Source organism: Vulpes lagopus, chromosome 3 (genome assembly GCF_018345385.1).
Source record: "Vulpes lagopus strain Blue_001 chromosome 3, ASM1834538v1, whole genome shotgun sequence".
Taxonomy (NCBI): domain Eukaryota; kingdom Metazoa; phylum Chordata; class Mammalia; order Carnivora; family Canidae; genus Vulpes; species Vulpes lagopus.
In genome coordinates, this window is record NC_054826.1 from 16,878,357 (window position 1) to 16,895,080 (window position 16,724).

The following is a 16,724-nucleotide window of genomic DNA, read 5'->3' on the forward strand; positions in this document are numbered from 1 at the left end:
AAGTTGTTATCACCTTAAAATAAACTATTATATGTTTTAAAGCAAAAACCTACAGTAGACACACACAAAAAAATGACGCAAAAGCATATCATTACAGAACATAATCAAATAACAAAGGAGAAGAACAAGAGAAGATGAGAACAAAGAACTTACAAAATTATCTGAAAATTTTAACAAAATGGTAATATTAAGTCCATAACTATCAATAATTAATTTAAAAGTAAATTTATGAGGGGCACCTGGGTGGCTCAGTCAGTAAAGTGTCTGACTCTTGATTTTGGCTCAGTTACAATCTCAGGGGTTGTAAAAAATCAAACGTCTCAGGGCTGGGCTCATCAAGCAGTCTGCTTGAGATTCTCTCTCTCTTTCTGTCCCTTCCTCTCTGTGCTCTCTCTCTCAAATAATAAAATAAATCTTAAATAAATAAATAAAAATTAAGGTAAATGAACTAAATTATCCAATCAAAAGACAAGGAGAGTTCTCCTAACAGTTCTGGCTTAGGTCTGAACAACTTACTTTATTCTCTTTGACCTTGCACTACCACCAAAGCTGATCAGAACAAATGGTCACGTGACCTGAGCCAATCAGTCTTTCTTAAAAATATGAATGGGACGGAACATATGGCTGAGCTGCACTGGCCTTGGAACAATAAGGCTCCACAAGTAGCCACATCTGAGTGAAACTTGGAAAGGTGTGGAAAGGTCTAGAGGAGCAGAAAAAGGAAGACAGTTTACAGAGAGAATGGAATATTCTTCCAAAGAGAAGCAGAAATGAGAAGTAGAGTGTTCCCCAAAATAAAGGGACAAAAAGAAGAGCTGACTGGTGACTTTCCAGTTGCCATAATGACCAACTGTATTGCCTCAAATAGATTTCACAAGATTTTCCTTCTTCCTACCAATGAATTCCTCATTGCCAAGACCAACAACAAAAAAAAAGACAAGGGAGTGTTGAATGGATTAAAAAAAAGGAGACTCAACTATATGCTGCCTGTAAGAGATTTACTTAAGCATTAAGGCCAGAGACTGAAAGTGAGGAGATGGAAAAATATTCCATGCAAGTAGAAACCAAAGGAAAACAGGAATAGTTATACTTCTATTAGAAGTATAACTTCTTCTATCATAGAAAACAGACTTTAAGCCAAAGAGAGAAATAAGAGATAAAGAAGGATGTTATATAATGATAAAGGGGTCAATCTATCAAAGACATTTAAAATTAGTCAATATTTATGCAGCCAATATAGAAGAAAATAAATATTTATAGCAAATATTACCACATATGAAGAGAGAAATAGATAGTAATACAAAAACAGTTGAGAAGTTCAATAGATAGATCAGATGGATCTAACACACATTTACAAACATTCTATCCAATAGCAGCAACATACACATCCTTCTCAAGGGCATATGGAACATTCTCCAGGAGAGATTATATATTAGGCCATAAAAACAAGTCTTAGTAAATTTAAGTAAGAAGTAAGAAGATTAAAATCATATTGAACATCTTTTCCAACAAGGATATGAAACTAGAAACCAATTACAAGAAGAAAACTGCGCAAACCACAAATATGCAAAGATTAAACAACATACTCCTGAAGAACCAATGAGTCAAAGGTGAAATAAAAAGGGAAGTAAAAAAAAATATCTTGAGACAAAGGAAAATGAAAATACAACATACCAAAACTTGTGAGGCCCAGCAGAAGCAGTCCTAAGAGTAAAGTTCATAGCCTGCTTCTCCCACTGCCCCTCCCCACCCCTGCTCATGCTCTCTTTCTTGCTCATGCTCTTTCTTGCTCTGCTGTCTAATAAATAAAATATTTTTTAAAGAAAGAAAAAACAAAGATTTCAAACAACCTAACTTTACACCTAAAGAAACTAGAAAAAAGAAGTCCAACATTAGTAGAAGGAAATAAAGATCAGAAAAGAAATACATGAAATATAGACTAAAAAGAGAAAAAATCAAAGAAACTAAGAGCTGGATCTGGGAAAAATAAAGTAGGCAAGCCTTTAGCTAGACTCAAAAAGAAGAGAGGACTCAAGCAAATAAATTTAGAAATGGAAGAGGAGACACTACAACTAGATAGTACGTGAATACTAATGATCACAAGAGACCAATTCTGAGCAATTACGAGCCAACAAATCAGACAACCTAGATGAACTAGATAAATTCTTAGAAACATACAGTCTACAAAGACTGAATCATAAAAAACAGAAAATGTGAACAGAACATAATGAGTAGAGTCTAAATCGGTAATCACAACCTTCCAAAAGAGAAAATCCCAGACCCAGATGGATTCCCTGGCAAATTCTACCCACATTTAAAGAATGCCAATCTTTCTCAAATTCTTCTAATAAACTAAAGAGAGAGAACACTCTCAAACTCATTTTACAAGTCTAGCATTAGCCTTATATCAAAGCCAGACAAGAACACTACAAGAAAAGTAGAGGCCACTATCTCCAATAAACAACAGATGCCAAGATAGTTAACAAAATATCAGTAAACTGAATTCGACACTACATTAAAAATATCATACACCATGATCAAGTGGGATTTATTCCAGGGACGCAAAGGTAGTTCAACATCTGCAAATCAGTCAATCTCATATACTTTATTAACAAAATAAAATGTTAAAATCATATGATTTCAATATATACAGAAAAAGAGTATGACAAAATTTGTTAAACATCCATTCATGATAAAAAAAAAAAAACCTGTCAACAAGCTGAGTACAACAGAAATGTATCTCAACATTCTTTTTTTTTTTTTTTTTTTTTAAATTTTTTTATTTATTTATGATAGTCACAGAGAGAGAGAGAGAGGCAGAGACACAAGGCGGAGGGAGAAACAGGCTCCATGCACCGGGAGCCCGACGTGGGATTCGATCCCGGGTCTCCAGGATCGCGCCCTGGGCCAAAGGCAGGCGCCAAACCGCTGCGCCACCCAGGGATCCCCTTTTTTTTTTTTTTTAAATTAACTTTTATTGGTGTTCAATTTACCAACATACAGAAAAACACCCAGTGCTCATCCCGTCAAGTGTCCACCTCAGTGCCTGTCACCCATTCCCCTCCAACACCCGCCCTCCTCCCCTTCCACCACCCCTAGTTCATTTCCCCGAGTTAGGAGTCTTTATGTTCTGTCTCCCTTCCTGATATTTCCCAACATTTCTTTTCCCTTCCTTTATATTCCCTTTCACTATTATTCATATTCCCCAAATGAATGAGAACATACACTGTCCTTCTCCGATTGACTTATTTCACTCAGCATAATACCCTCCAGTTCCATCCACGTTGAAGCAAATGGTGGGTATTTGTCGTTTCTAAATAGAGAAAAAGTATCTCAACATTCTAAAGACCAGGGGCACCTGGATGGCTCAGTCGGTTAAGTGCTTGCCTTTGCCTCAGGTCATGATCCCAGGTTCCAGGGATAGAGCCCCACATTAGGCTCCTTGCTCAGCAGGGAGCCTGCTTCTCCCTCTCCCTCTGCCTCTGCCTGCCACTCCTCCTGCTTGTGCTCTTTCTCTCTGTCAAATAACTAAAAAAAAAAAATCTTTAAAAACAAGCAAATAAAAACATTCTAAAGACCATATATGAGAGGCCTACAGTTAATACTATTTTCAACAGAAAACAACAACAACAACAACAAACAACCTGAAAGCTTCTCCTCTAAGATCAAAAACAAGGATGCCCAGTCTCACCACTTTTATATAACATAGTACAGGAAGTCCTAGTTGGAGCAAGCAATTAGGCAAGAAAAAAAAAAGGCATCCAAATCAGGAAAGAAGAAGGCAAACTGTCGCCATCTGCAGATGACTTGATATTATACATGGAAAATCCATCAATATACAAAAATGAATTGTATTTAGATACATAAACAACAAATTATTGGAAAGAAAACTTAAGAAATAAATCTCATTTACAATTGCATCAAAAAATAAAGTATCTGGGAATAAATGTAACTAAGGAGATGAAAGACTTGTACACTGAAAATGGTAATACACTGATGAAAAAACTGAAGAAGACACAAATAAATGGAAAGCTGAAGCACCTGCCTTCAGCTCAGATCATGATCCCGGGGTCCTGGGATTGAGTTTCACATTGGTGTCCCTGCTCAGCAGGAAGTCTGCTTCTCCCTCTCCCTCTGCAGATTCTCCCTTCTGCCCCCACTCCTTCTCTCTCTCTCTCTCTTTCTCAAATAAATAAATTAAATCTTTAAAAAAAAAAAAGAATTAAAGATTTGAATGTAAGACTTGAAACGATAAAATTCCCAGAAGAAAACATAAGTGGTAAGCTCTTTGAAATTGGTCTTGAGGGGAATCCCTGGTGGCTCAGCAGTTTAGTGCCTGCCTTCGGCCCAGGTCGTGATCCTAGAGACCCAGGATCAGGTCCCACGTCAGGCTCCCTGCATGGAGCCTGCTTCTCCCTCTGCCTGTGTCTGCCTCTCTCTGTGTCTCTCATGAATAAATAAAATCTTTAAAAAAAAAATAAAGAAATTGGTCTTGACAATGATTTTTGGATTTGATTAAAGTGAAGACAACAAAAGCAAAAATAAACATGTGGGACTTTATCAAACTAAAAAACTTCTGCACTGTAAAGGAAATCATCAACACAATGAAAAGGCAACTTAAGGAATGGGAGAAAATATTTACAAATTATATATCTGATCAAAGGTTAATATCTAAAATACATTTTAAAAGTCATACAACTCAATAGCAAAAACACCCAAAAACAAAACAAAACAAAACAAAAAAAAACTGATTAAAAACTGGGCAGAGGAGCTGGATAAACATTTTTCCAAAGAATGTTGGAAACATATGATGGCCAACAGAATCATGAGAAGATAGTCAACATCACTAATTTTCAAGGAAATACAAATCAAAATCACAATGAGTTATCCCCTCACACCTGTTTGGATTGTTATTATCAAAAGGACAAGAAATAACAAACAATGGGGAGAATGGAGAGAAAGTGAACCCTTATACACTGCTCATGAGTATGTAAACCACTACAGCCACAATAGAAAAGAGTATCGGAGGCTCCTCAAGAAATTAATAATTGAACCGCAATATGATCCTGCAATCCCATTTTTGGGTATATGCCCAAAGGAAATGAAACCATTATCTTAAAGAATTATCTGTACTCCCATATTCATTGCACCATTAGTCACCATAGCCAAGGTACTGAGACAACCTGAGCATCTGTCAATAGGTGTATGGATCAAGAAAATGAAGTGTGTATATACATAATGAAATATTATTCAGCCTTTATAAAGGAAGGAAATCCCATTCCTTTCATTAACAAGGATAAACCTGGAGGGCAATATGGTAAGTGAAATAAGCCATACAGAGAAAGGCAAATACTGCATAGCACTACTTATATGTAGGATCTAAAATCAAACTCATAAAAACAGAGAATAGAGAAGTGGTTGCTAGGAACTAGGGAGTGGGGGAAATGGGGAGAGGTTAATAAAAGAGTACAAGTATATATATATGATCGATATTACAGGTTCAGTTCCTGACCACTGCAATAAAGTGAATACTACAATAAAGCAAGGCAACAAAATTTTTGGTTCCTCAGTGTAGTGCATATAAAGGTTATGTTTACACTATCATCTCTATTAAGTATGCAATAGCATTATGTCTACAAAACCAATGTACACACCTTATCTAATAAATCCTATATTGCTTAAAAATGCTAACTGTCATCTGAGCTTCAGGGAGTCATAACCTTCTTGCTGGTGGAGGGTATTGTCTTATTGTTGATGGCTGCTGACTAATCAGGCTGGTGGTTGCTGAAGGATGGGGGAGCTATGGCAACTTCTTAAAATAAGACAACAATAAAGTCTGCCATGTTCATCGGCTCTTCCTTCCACAAGTAATTTCTCTTTAGGATTGGATACTGTTTGATAGCATTTTAGCCACAACAGAACTTCTTTCAAAATCAATCTCTCAAACCCTGCTGCTGCTTTATCAAATACAGTTAATGTAATATTTTAAGTCCTTTGTCAGCATTTTAACAAGTCTTCACAGCATCTTCTCTAAGAGTAGATTCCATCTCTAGAGACTACTTTCTTTGTTCATCCCTAAGAACCAACTCCTCATTTGTTAAAGTTCTACCATGAGATTGCTGCAGTTCAGTCACATCTTTATGCTTTTTTAAAAAGATTTTATTCATTTATTCATGAGAGACACACGGTGGGGGGGGGGGGGGGGACAGAGACCCAGGCAGAGGGAGTAGCAGGATCCACGGAGGGAGCCTGATGTGGGACTCAATCCCAGGTCTCCAGGATCAGGCCCTGAGCTGAAGGCAGCACTAAATCGCTGAGGCACCTGGGCTACCCACAACTTTATGTTCTACTTCTACTTCTCTTGCTATTTCTACCACATTTGCAGTTACTCCCCCTCCCCACTGAAGTCCTGAACCCTTCAAAGTCATCCAGAAGGGTTAAAATCAACTTCTTCCCAACTCTTTTTTTTTTTTTTTTTTTTTTTATGATAGTCACAGAGAGAGAGAGAGAGAGAGGCAGAGACACAGGCAGAGGGAGAAGCAGGCTCCATGCACCGGGAGCCCGACATGGGATTCGATCCCGGGTCTCCAGGATCGCGCCCTGGGCCAAAGGCAGGCGCCAAACCGCTGCGCCACCCAGGGATCCCCTTCCCAACTCTTAATACGGACATTTTGACTTCTTCCCATGAATCCTAAATATTCTTAATGGCAACTAGAATGGTGAATCCTTTCCAGGAAGTTTTCAATTTACTTTGCCCAAATCCATCAGAGGAATCACTATCCATGACAGATACAGACTTATGAAATATGAAAGTTCCTCCAATATAAGACTTGAAAGTCAAAATGGCTCCCCGATCCATGGGCTACAGAATGCATGTAGTTGTCAGCAGGCATGAAAACATGAATGTCACAGTACATCTCCATCACAGCTTTTAGATGACCAAGTACATTGTCAGTGAGCAGTAATCTTTTGAAAGGAATCTTTTCTTTTGAGGAAGAGGTCTCAACTCTGGGCTAAAAATATTCAGTAAGCCATGTTGTAAACAGATGGGCTGACATCCAGGCTTTGTTCTTCCTTTATAGGCATAAGCAGAATAGATTTAGCGTAATTCTTAAGGTGCTTAGTATTTTCAGAAAGGTCAATTAGCACTGGTTTCAATTTAAAGACATTGGCTGCATTAACCACTAAGAGTCGGTCTGTTTTTTTTCTTCTTCTATTTAATTTCTATTTATTTGTTAAAAGATTTTGACTGATTGGCTGATAGTGTGGGCAGGGAGAGGGGCAGAGGGAGACAATCTCCAGGAGACTCCACACTGAGCACAGAGACCGATGCAGGGCTTGATCCCATGACCCTGATATCATGACCTGAGCTGAAATCAAGAGTCAGACACTCAAACTGAGCCCTCAGGTGCCCCTATTTAATTTTTATTTGATTAATCATGTCTTTAAAAAATTTTTTTATTTAAATTCTAGTTAGTTAACATATAGCTAGTTAACATATCCATTTCCGAAATAGAATTTAGTGATTCACTACTAACATATAACAACCAGTGCTCATCACAAGTGCCCTCCTTAATACCCATAATCCATTTAGTCCATGCCCCACCTACCTCCCCCTCCAGCAACCCTCAGTTTGTTCTCTATAGTTAAAAGTCTCTTATGGTGTGCTTCCTTCTCCTTTTTTCCCCCTTCCTCTGTATTTATGTTTTGTTTCTTAAATTCCACATATGAGTAAAATCATATGGTGTTTGTCTTTCTCTTAGTTTGCTTAGCATAATACACTCTAGCTTTAATCCATGTCATTGCAAATGCAATACTTCATTCTTTTTGAGGCATGAGTATTATTTATATATACATATATTTGCTTCTATATATTTATATATATATGTTTATATATGTATATATATATAAATCACATCTTTTTTTATCCATTCATCAGTTGATGGACATTTGGGCTCTTTCTATAACATGGCTATTGTTGATAATGGTGCTCTAAACATCAGGGAGCATGTGCCCCTTCCAATCAGTATTTTCGTATCCTTTTGGTAAATACCTAGTAGTGCAATTGTGGGTTGTAGGGCAGCTCTATTTTTAACGTTTTGGAAAACCTCCATACTGTTTTCTAGGGTAGGTGCACAGTTTGCATTCCCACCAACAATATAAGAGGGTTCCTTTCTCTGTATACTTATCAACATCTGTTGTTTCCTGTGTTAATTTTAGCCATTCTGACAGGTATGAGGTTGTATCACATCATGATTCTCATTTGTATTTCCTCAACGATGATGTTGAAGATCTTTTCACATCTGGATGTTAGCCATCTAGATGTCTTCTTTGGAATACATCTATTCATGTCTTCTACCCATTTCTTAACTAGATTATGTTTTTAGAGTGTTGACTTTTTAAGTTTTTTTTATATACGTTGGATATTAACCCTGTATCAGATAGGTCATTTGCAAATATCTTTTCCCATCCAGTAGGTCACCTTTTAGTTTTGTTGACTGTTTCCTTTCCCGTGCAGAAGCTTTTTATCTTAATGAAGTCCCAATAGTTCGTTTTTGCTTTTGTTTCCCTTGCCTCTTGAGACATGTCTAGTAAGATGTTGCTGCTGCCAAGGTCAAGGTTGCTTCCTGTGTTCTCCTCTAAGATTTGATGGATTCCTGTCTCACATTTCAGTATTTCAACCATTTTGAATTTATTTTTGGGTATGGTGTAAGAAAGTGGTCCAGTTTCATTCTTCTGCATGTAGCTGTCCAGTTTTCTCAACACCATTTGTTGAAGAGACTATCTGTTCTTCCACTGGATATTCTTTCCTGCTGTGTCAAAGACTAGTTGATTAAATAATTGCAGGTCCATTTCTGGGTTTTCTATTCTGTTCCACTGATGCATGTGTCTGTTTTTGTGCCAGTACCATACTGTCTTCTTGATTATGCTTTGTAACATAGTTTGAAGTCCAGAGTTGTGATGACTTCAGATTTGGTTTTCTCTTTCAAGATTGCTTAGGCTACTCAGAGTCTTTTGTGGTTTCATACAAATTTTAGTATCATTTGTTCTAGCCCCATGAAAAATGCTGTTGGTATTTTGATAGGGATTGCATTTAATGTGTAGATTGCTTTGGGTAGTATAGACATTTTAACAATATTTGTTTTTCTAATCCATGAGCATGGAATGTTTTTCTATTTCTTTGTGTCATCTTCCATTTCTTTCATAAGTGTTGTATAGTCTTCAGAGTAGAGATCTTGCACCTTTCTGGTTAGGTTTATTCCTAGGTATCTTACGGGTTTTGGTGCAATTGTAAATGGGATCAATTGCTTAATTTCTCTTTCTTCTGTCTCATTGATAGTGTGTAGAAATGCATTTCTGTGCAATGATTTTGTATCCTGCCACATTGCTGAATTGCTATAAGAGTTCTAGCAAATTTTGGAGTGGAGTCTTTTGGGCTTTCCACATACAGTACTATGTGATCTATGAAAAGTGAGAGTTTGAAGTCTTCTTTGCTGATTTGAATGCATTTTATTTCTTCTCGTCTGGTTGCTGAGGCTAGGACTTCTAGTACTATGTTGAGCAAGAGTGGTGAGAGTGGGCATCCCTGTCATGTTCTTGACCTGAGCAAAGCTCTCAGTTTTTCCCCATTGAGGATGATAGTAGCTGTGGGTCTTTCATATTTGGGCTTCATGATGTTGAGGCATGTTTCCTCTATCCATACTCTGTTGAGAGTTTTTATCAAGAATAGGTCCTCTACTGGGGCTCCTCGGTGGCTCAGCTGTTTAGCGTCCAACTCTTGATTTCAGCTCAGGTCATGATCTCAAGATTGTGGGATCAAACCCCACGTCAGGCTCTGCACCATTGTTTCCTTGTTGATTGTCTGCTTAGATGATCTGTCCATTGCTGTAAGTGGGGTGTTAAGGCCCCCTACTATTACCATATTATCAATTAGTTTATGTTGTTACTAATTGATTTATATATTTGGGTGCTTACAAGTTGGGAGCATAAATATAATTCTTAGATCTTCTTGTTGGATAGACTTCTTTATTATGACATAATGCCCATTTTCATCTCATATTATAGTCTTTTGTTTAAAATATAGTTTGTCTGATATAAGTCTTTTGTTTAAAATATAGTTTGGCTACTCCAGCTTTCTTTTGACATTAGCATGATAAATAGTTCTCTATCCCCTCACTTTCAATCTACAGGTAGGTAACTTTAGGTCTAAAATGAGTCTCTTGTAGCCAGCATATAGATGGATCTTGTTTGTTTGTTTTTTATCCACTCTGACACTCTATATCTTTTGATGGAGCATATAGTCCATTCACATTCAGAGTAATTATTGATAGCAATGAATATGAATTTGGTGTCATTGTATTACCTATAAAGTCACTGTTCCTACAGATTGTCTCTGCTCCTTTCTGGTCTTTGTTACTTTTGGTCTTTCTTTCCCACTCAAAGAGTCCCCTTCAATATTTCTTGCAGAACTGGTTAGTGGTCATGAACTCCTTTAGTTTTGTCTTGGAAACTCATTATCTCCCATTCTGTTCTGAATGACAGCCTTGCTGGATAGAATATTCTTGGCAGCATATTTTTCCCATTCAGCTTGTTGAATAGGTCATGGCACTCCCGTCTGGCCTGCCAAGTTTCTGTGGAGAGATCTGCTAACCATATTTGTCTTCCTTTGTACATTAGGGCTTTCTTTTCCTTTGCTGCTTTCAGGATTCTTTATCTCCGTATTTTGCAAATTTTACTATGATATGTCTTGGTGTTGGCCTGCTTTTGTTGATTTTGATGGGAGTTCTCTATGCCTTCTGGATTTGGATGTCTGCTTCCTTCCCCAGATTAAGGAAGTTCTCAGCTATAATTTACTCAAATAAACCTTCTGCCCCTTTTCTTCTCTTCTTCTGGGACTCCAATGATACAGATATTATTACACTTTATGGAGTTGTTGAGTTACATAAGTCTACATTTGTGATCCAATATTTTTCTTCCCTTCTTCTTTTCAGCTTCATTGTTTTCTGTAATTTTATCTACTACATCACTTATTCATTCTTCTGCTTCTGGCATCCTTGTGGTCATTACACCCGGCCGGTTTTGCATCTTGGTTATAGCATTTTTTATTTCAGTCTGACTAGTTTTTATGTCTTCTATCTCTGCAGTAAGGGACTTCCTGGTGTCTTCTATGCTTTGCTCAAATCCAGCCAGTATACTTAAAATTATTGTTTCTTTTTTCATAATTATTGTTTTAAATTCTGGTTCAGGCATATTACTTATAACCGATTTGATTAGATCCCTACCCATGACCTCTTCTTCCTGCTTTTGGGGTGAATTCCTCCATCTTGGCATTTTGTCTCTGTCTTTGGTGTGTTATAAAAACTAGTTATGTTTCCTGCTCCTGAGAGTAATGGCTATATTAAGAAGAGGTCCTATACCATCCAAGGCCTGGTCCTTCATGAAGTGTTTCTGTTGTATGCTGTGTGTACTCTGCTATTGTGTTTTGGCTGCTCTTTCCCTCAGGTTAGTCCTCTGCAGAGTCTCTCCCCTCCTGCAGTGGGGAGTATCTGGACCTTGTCCAGTGTGTAGCAAGTTTTAACTAGGTGTGTTTTTGTCTGCTTATCAAAAAAGGCTAGGTCTGGGGCACCTGGGTGGCTCAGCTGGTTAAACATCTGACTCCTGGTTTCAGCTAGGGTCATGATCTCAGCGTCAGGAGATTGAGTCCCATGTCAGGCTCTGCGCTCAGCATGGAATCTGCTTGAGATTCTCCCTCCCTTCCCTCTGCCCCTCCCTGCATATGCTCTGAGAGGAAGAATGAACAAATGAATGAATGAAAGAGGCTAGGTTCTATGTCCCCAGAGCTTAAACTCTGCACACTCTATGGTCAGTAGTCTTAGTGAGTGCAGAGGGTTTGTGCTGGTCTTCTGGGGGTAAGGAGCTGCTGCTCTCTCAGTCACACCTGCCCTAGTTCAGAAGCACCTGCAGAGCACAGACAGGTGGGTCTTGGTTTAAGTGGCTCAAGCCTCCACTTTGGGATACGATGCTGCTCACTGAAGTCTGTCTATACTGATGGGGAGTGCAGAATGGCATTACCTTGCTCTCTTGTCCCCAGAGAGGGGTGTTCATGCCCCCACTGTTCAAGAAGCCCTCAGAAGAGCAAACAATCTCCCCTCCTGTGTTTCTGTCAGATCCTTGCCTTCACCCTGTCTGACCTATGGGCCCACCTGGGGTGCAGTGCTCCTGTATTTTTATCTCAGGCATACCAGCTGAGTTTCAAAATTCCAAATGTTAGGGACCTGGCACAACAGAGTCACACTGATCCTCTGTGGGAGAGTCTTGCTGCACCGTGGCCACTGCTGCCAGTTTATCCCAGAAGGACAGTTGCACAAACACGCACAGACTTGGAGTTTACGGTCAGCAGAAAGCTGGGGTCCAGTTAGCTGCCTTCAGCAGCTGCCTCTATTTGTATGCTAATGAACAGGGCAGCCAATGACCCACGGGAGAGTCAGCCCATCCTTTGAATCTAGGCATTGACTTTCCCTTTCTAGCTATTAAAGTCCTAGATGGCATCTTCTTCCAGTACAAGGTTATCATGTCTACACTGAAAATCTATTGTTTAGTGTAACCACCTTCATTAATTATTCTAGCTAGATCTTTTGGATAACTTGCTGGAGCTTCAGCACTTGCTACTTCATCTTGCACTTTTATGTTATGAAGATGACTTCTTTCCTTAAACCTCAGAACCAACCTCTGCTTAGCTTCGTACTTTTCCTCTGCAGCTTCCTCGCCTTTCCCAGCCTTCAAAGAGTTGAAGAGTCAGGGGCTTTCTCTGGACTAGGTGTTGGCTTAAGGGATGTTGTGGCTGCTCTGATCTTCCATCCCAACTACTAAAACTTTCTTCATACCACCAATGAGGCTGTTTCATGTTCTTATCCCTCGTGTGTTCACTGGACCAGCACTTTTAATTACTTTCAAGAACTTTTTCTTTGTATTCACAACTTGGCTGTTTGTTGCAAGAAGTCTAGCTCTTGGCCTATCTCAGCTTTCAACATGCTTTCTTCATTTAACTTAATTATTTTTAGCTTTTGAGTTAAAGTGACAGATATGTGACTCCTTCACTTGAACACTTAGGGGCCATTGTGGAGTTAATTGTCTAATTTCAATACTGTTGTGTCTCAGGGAATACGGAGGCCCAAGGAAAAGAGAGAAATGGGGGAACAGCCAGTTGGTGGTAGAGTCAAAAACCACATATTTATTGATGAAGTTCAGCATCTAATATGGGCATGGTTTGTGGTGCCCCAAAGCAATTATAATAGTAACATCAAAGATCACTGGTCATAAATCGCTATAACAAATATAAAGACAATGAAAAGGTTTAAGATATTATAAGAATTGTCAAAACGTCAAAGAGACATGAAGTGAGCAAATGCTGTTAGAAAATAATGCAAACAGATTTGCCCAATGTGTGGTTGTCGGAAGTCTTCAATTTGTATAAAATGCAGTATCTGCAAAGTATAATAAAACAAAGTGCAATAAAACTAGGTATACCTATATTAACTTTCAGTTATGAAGTAAATAAGGCCTGAGGAGCTAAGGTAATATCATTGTAACTATAGTTGACAACATTCCATTACAGAACTGAAATTTGCTAAGATAGTAGAACTTCTCTGTCTCAAAAAACAAAAAAAAGTATATCAGGTGTTGAACTGTGTTAACTAAGTAACAGGAATCCTTTCACTATGTATATGTATATTAAATCATCACACCATATACATTAAATGTCTTACAACTTTGTCAATTATACCTCAATAAAGTTGAGAAAAACAGAAAAAAATGAGAAACTATTGGAATTCTCCAAATATTAAAAAAGTTCATTTCCCAACTACTTCACCATACATAAATTTGTTTTTAAAAAAATTCATCTCCTTACTTTTTTTTTCCAGTGCAACAGCAACCATTCAATCAAAAGACATTTATGTAAAAATATTTGTTCTTGCAAACAGATTAAAAGAGCACCCTGCTAGCTAAGAGTGGGTAGAGGAGAGAAAAAATAGCTAACAAGCATTAACTTATCTACTGATACCTATCTGCCTTTCTAGGTTTGGTTCTCTAAATTCTAGCCAAGACTATAAGAAAAATGATCCCCTAATGTATATGATGAGACACCAGAAATAAAAACTGTGTAGAGGCCTAATCCTTCTTCCTCTAAACCAAACCTGAAACTTGAAAGAGAAAGAATATAAATGCAATACCACTTGTAGTATCACTTAATATTATCTCATTTTTATTCCTCCTTTTTCGTTCTTATAAACTCACATAAAACCTCAAAACCTCAAAGCCTCTATGAAAACATCCTAATTAATTATTTTTGAGAATTAAGGGAATCACTTGAAGGAAAAAATTGTGTTTTTTGCAGATTATAACCAACACTGTCATTAACTTTGTTACTTGGTGATTCTTTAATAGATGAAGAAATATGAAAATAGTTTTAATTTACAATGAGAATTTTCATTTGCATGCAATAAAGAATTCAGGTACTTACCTCTAAAATGGCATTTTTTGCCTTATATGTAGCAAAATATGGTTGCTCCAAAAGCCACAATGATGTAAGAATGGCAGCTGTAGTGGTCTTTACACGAATGACGGGACTATACTCACTGGATAACTCAGTGAGACTAGGATCACAGAGCAGTCTTCTATCAGACCACCTTATCATCCACTCCAGCAGCCTTCTTATACTGCCAAAAGTGTCATTTAGTGCTAGAGGAAGATCTTCTTGAGGATTAATATCACTGCACTGAATTGCTTTGAAAATACATCTTCTAGTTTTGTTGGATTTGGGAGTCCAAAAAATATGGTTTGACAATCTCTGGATCACAGGTTTCTCCAAATTGGCATCTTGTATTCTGTAAACTGACTTTTGTTTTAAACCGAACAATCCACTCGTCCCTTCATATTTATCAACTTCATTCAAAGGGTTCTCTAAAACTGGCCTGGTTTCCTGATTAACTGGCACTGCAGCTGAAAGTGCTTGGTTTTCTGCTTTTTCAGACTCATATGACTCAGAAGAAACAACAAAGCAGGAGCCAGCTCTAAATATGTTCTGGCTTTTGGTTTTGCCTTGACGTCGTTTTAATGTTGTATGTACATCAAAAAGTAAAGAATTAAGCTCATGTTCTTTAAGATATCCAGAAAAACTGGTTAGAAATGGAATGCCGGGATCCTTGGAATCAAGTAGGTCTCTTTCAAGAACGTAACTCAAGAAGAGATCAAGAAATTTAATATATTCATCATCATCACGTTCAAATTCCCAAACACCTACTACAGGAAGCGCATTTTGTAATAACTTTTCATGATCTTTTCTTTCAAGATTTTCTTTCTGATTACATATCTTTTTTTCATTGGACTTATTTGTCAATGTTAATTCCATGTGATTTGGGGTATTTCTAGCAAAACAAAATTGAAAAAGACAAAATTAAAGATTTAATCACTAAGATGCAGAATTGACGGCAAAGATTCTCTCCACTGATTGAATCATATAAATTTTTTTTAAATGCCTCAATGTCTTTCAAATGAGGGGGTTAGGCTAAATGATTTCTAACTGTTTACTAGAGCCAAACATTCTGAGTAAAAAAATATAACACATTAATATCAAGAGGGAGAAATTGGTGTTAAAAAAGACTGAAATGTGTTCACAGAAATTTCGCTTTAAAAAACATGAATGGGGGGAATCCCTGGGTGGCTCAGCGGTTTAGCGCCTGCCTTTGGCCCAAGGCGTGATCCTGGAGTCCCAGGATCGAGTCCCGCGTCGGGCTCCCGGCATGGAGCCTGCTTCTCCCTCTGCCTGTCTCTCTCTCTCTCTCAAATAAATAAATAAATAAATAAATAAATAAATAAATCTTAAAAAAAAATAAAATAAAATAAAATAAAATAAAATAAAATAAAATAAAATAAAATAAAATAAAATAAAAAACATGAATGGGGACACCTGGGTGGCTCAGTGAGTGATTGTCTGCCTTCAGCCAAGGGAGTGATGCTGGAGTCCCGGGATTAAGTCCTACACCAGATTCCCGCCCAGGGAGCCTGCTTCTCCCTCTGCCTATGTCTCTGCCTCTCTGTGTCTATCAAGAACAAATAAATAAAATCTTAAAAAAATAAATAAAAATAAAAAGCATGAATGGTTTTCCTGGGGGAAAAAAAAAGGTCCACTAGGAGGTCACAATTTAGGAATACAAAGTCAATAAAAATCACAAGCCACCAACATACATCTTCATTTATGGTTTCTGGTTACTTGCATCGGCCCCTCTCAGCTTTCACTATACAATGTGCAATAAGCAGGACTACCCTCAAGACTCTACTACACAAAAGTTGGGAATTTTTTCTAAAATTTCTGCTGCTACTATATCTGTTAGGCAAACCCTTTAACTGTCAATCATAATTACTTTTAAATCAATTTCCTTTCAACATGGTCCTTGGGGAAGAACACAGATTCCTAGTTCCCTCAATAAAAAAAATAAAGCGCTTGTGTCAGGCCCCGGAACTAAAAGTGCCATGTCTCTTCTTATTAAGAAGGCACAGAAGCAGCCTCCACAGTATTCCTGTGCTAACAACAAAATTGTTTGGTGAAACAACCACATCATTTATAATACTATTAGGTATGCTTTAAGCAGATATTTACATTTGAAGTAGATAAAATTATTTCACTGACAAGATTATGGTCCATTATATAGCCTTTCAGTTATGAC

At 37.7% G+C, this 16,724-nt stretch overlaps 1 protein-coding gene across 11 annotated transcripts in view; it reads right to left on the reverse strand.

Moving 5' to 3' along the window:
- Positions 1–16,724, reverse strand: part of CPLANE1 (ciliogenesis and planar polarity effector 1) — a 140,605-nt gene that overhangs the window by 68,903 nt on the left and 54,978 nt on the right. For all 11 annotated transcript variants that reach the window (XR_005986734.1, XR_005986732.1, XR_005986733.1 and 8 more), the window contains one exon: positions 14,522–15,425. Coding sequence is in view for 8 of the 11 variants with exons in the window: in XM_041747930.1 (XP_041603864.1) it covers positions 14,522–15,425 (904 nt within the window). In the remaining 3 variants the exon portion in view is untranslated. The remainder of the gene's footprint in view (positions 1–14,521; positions 15,426–16,724) is intronic.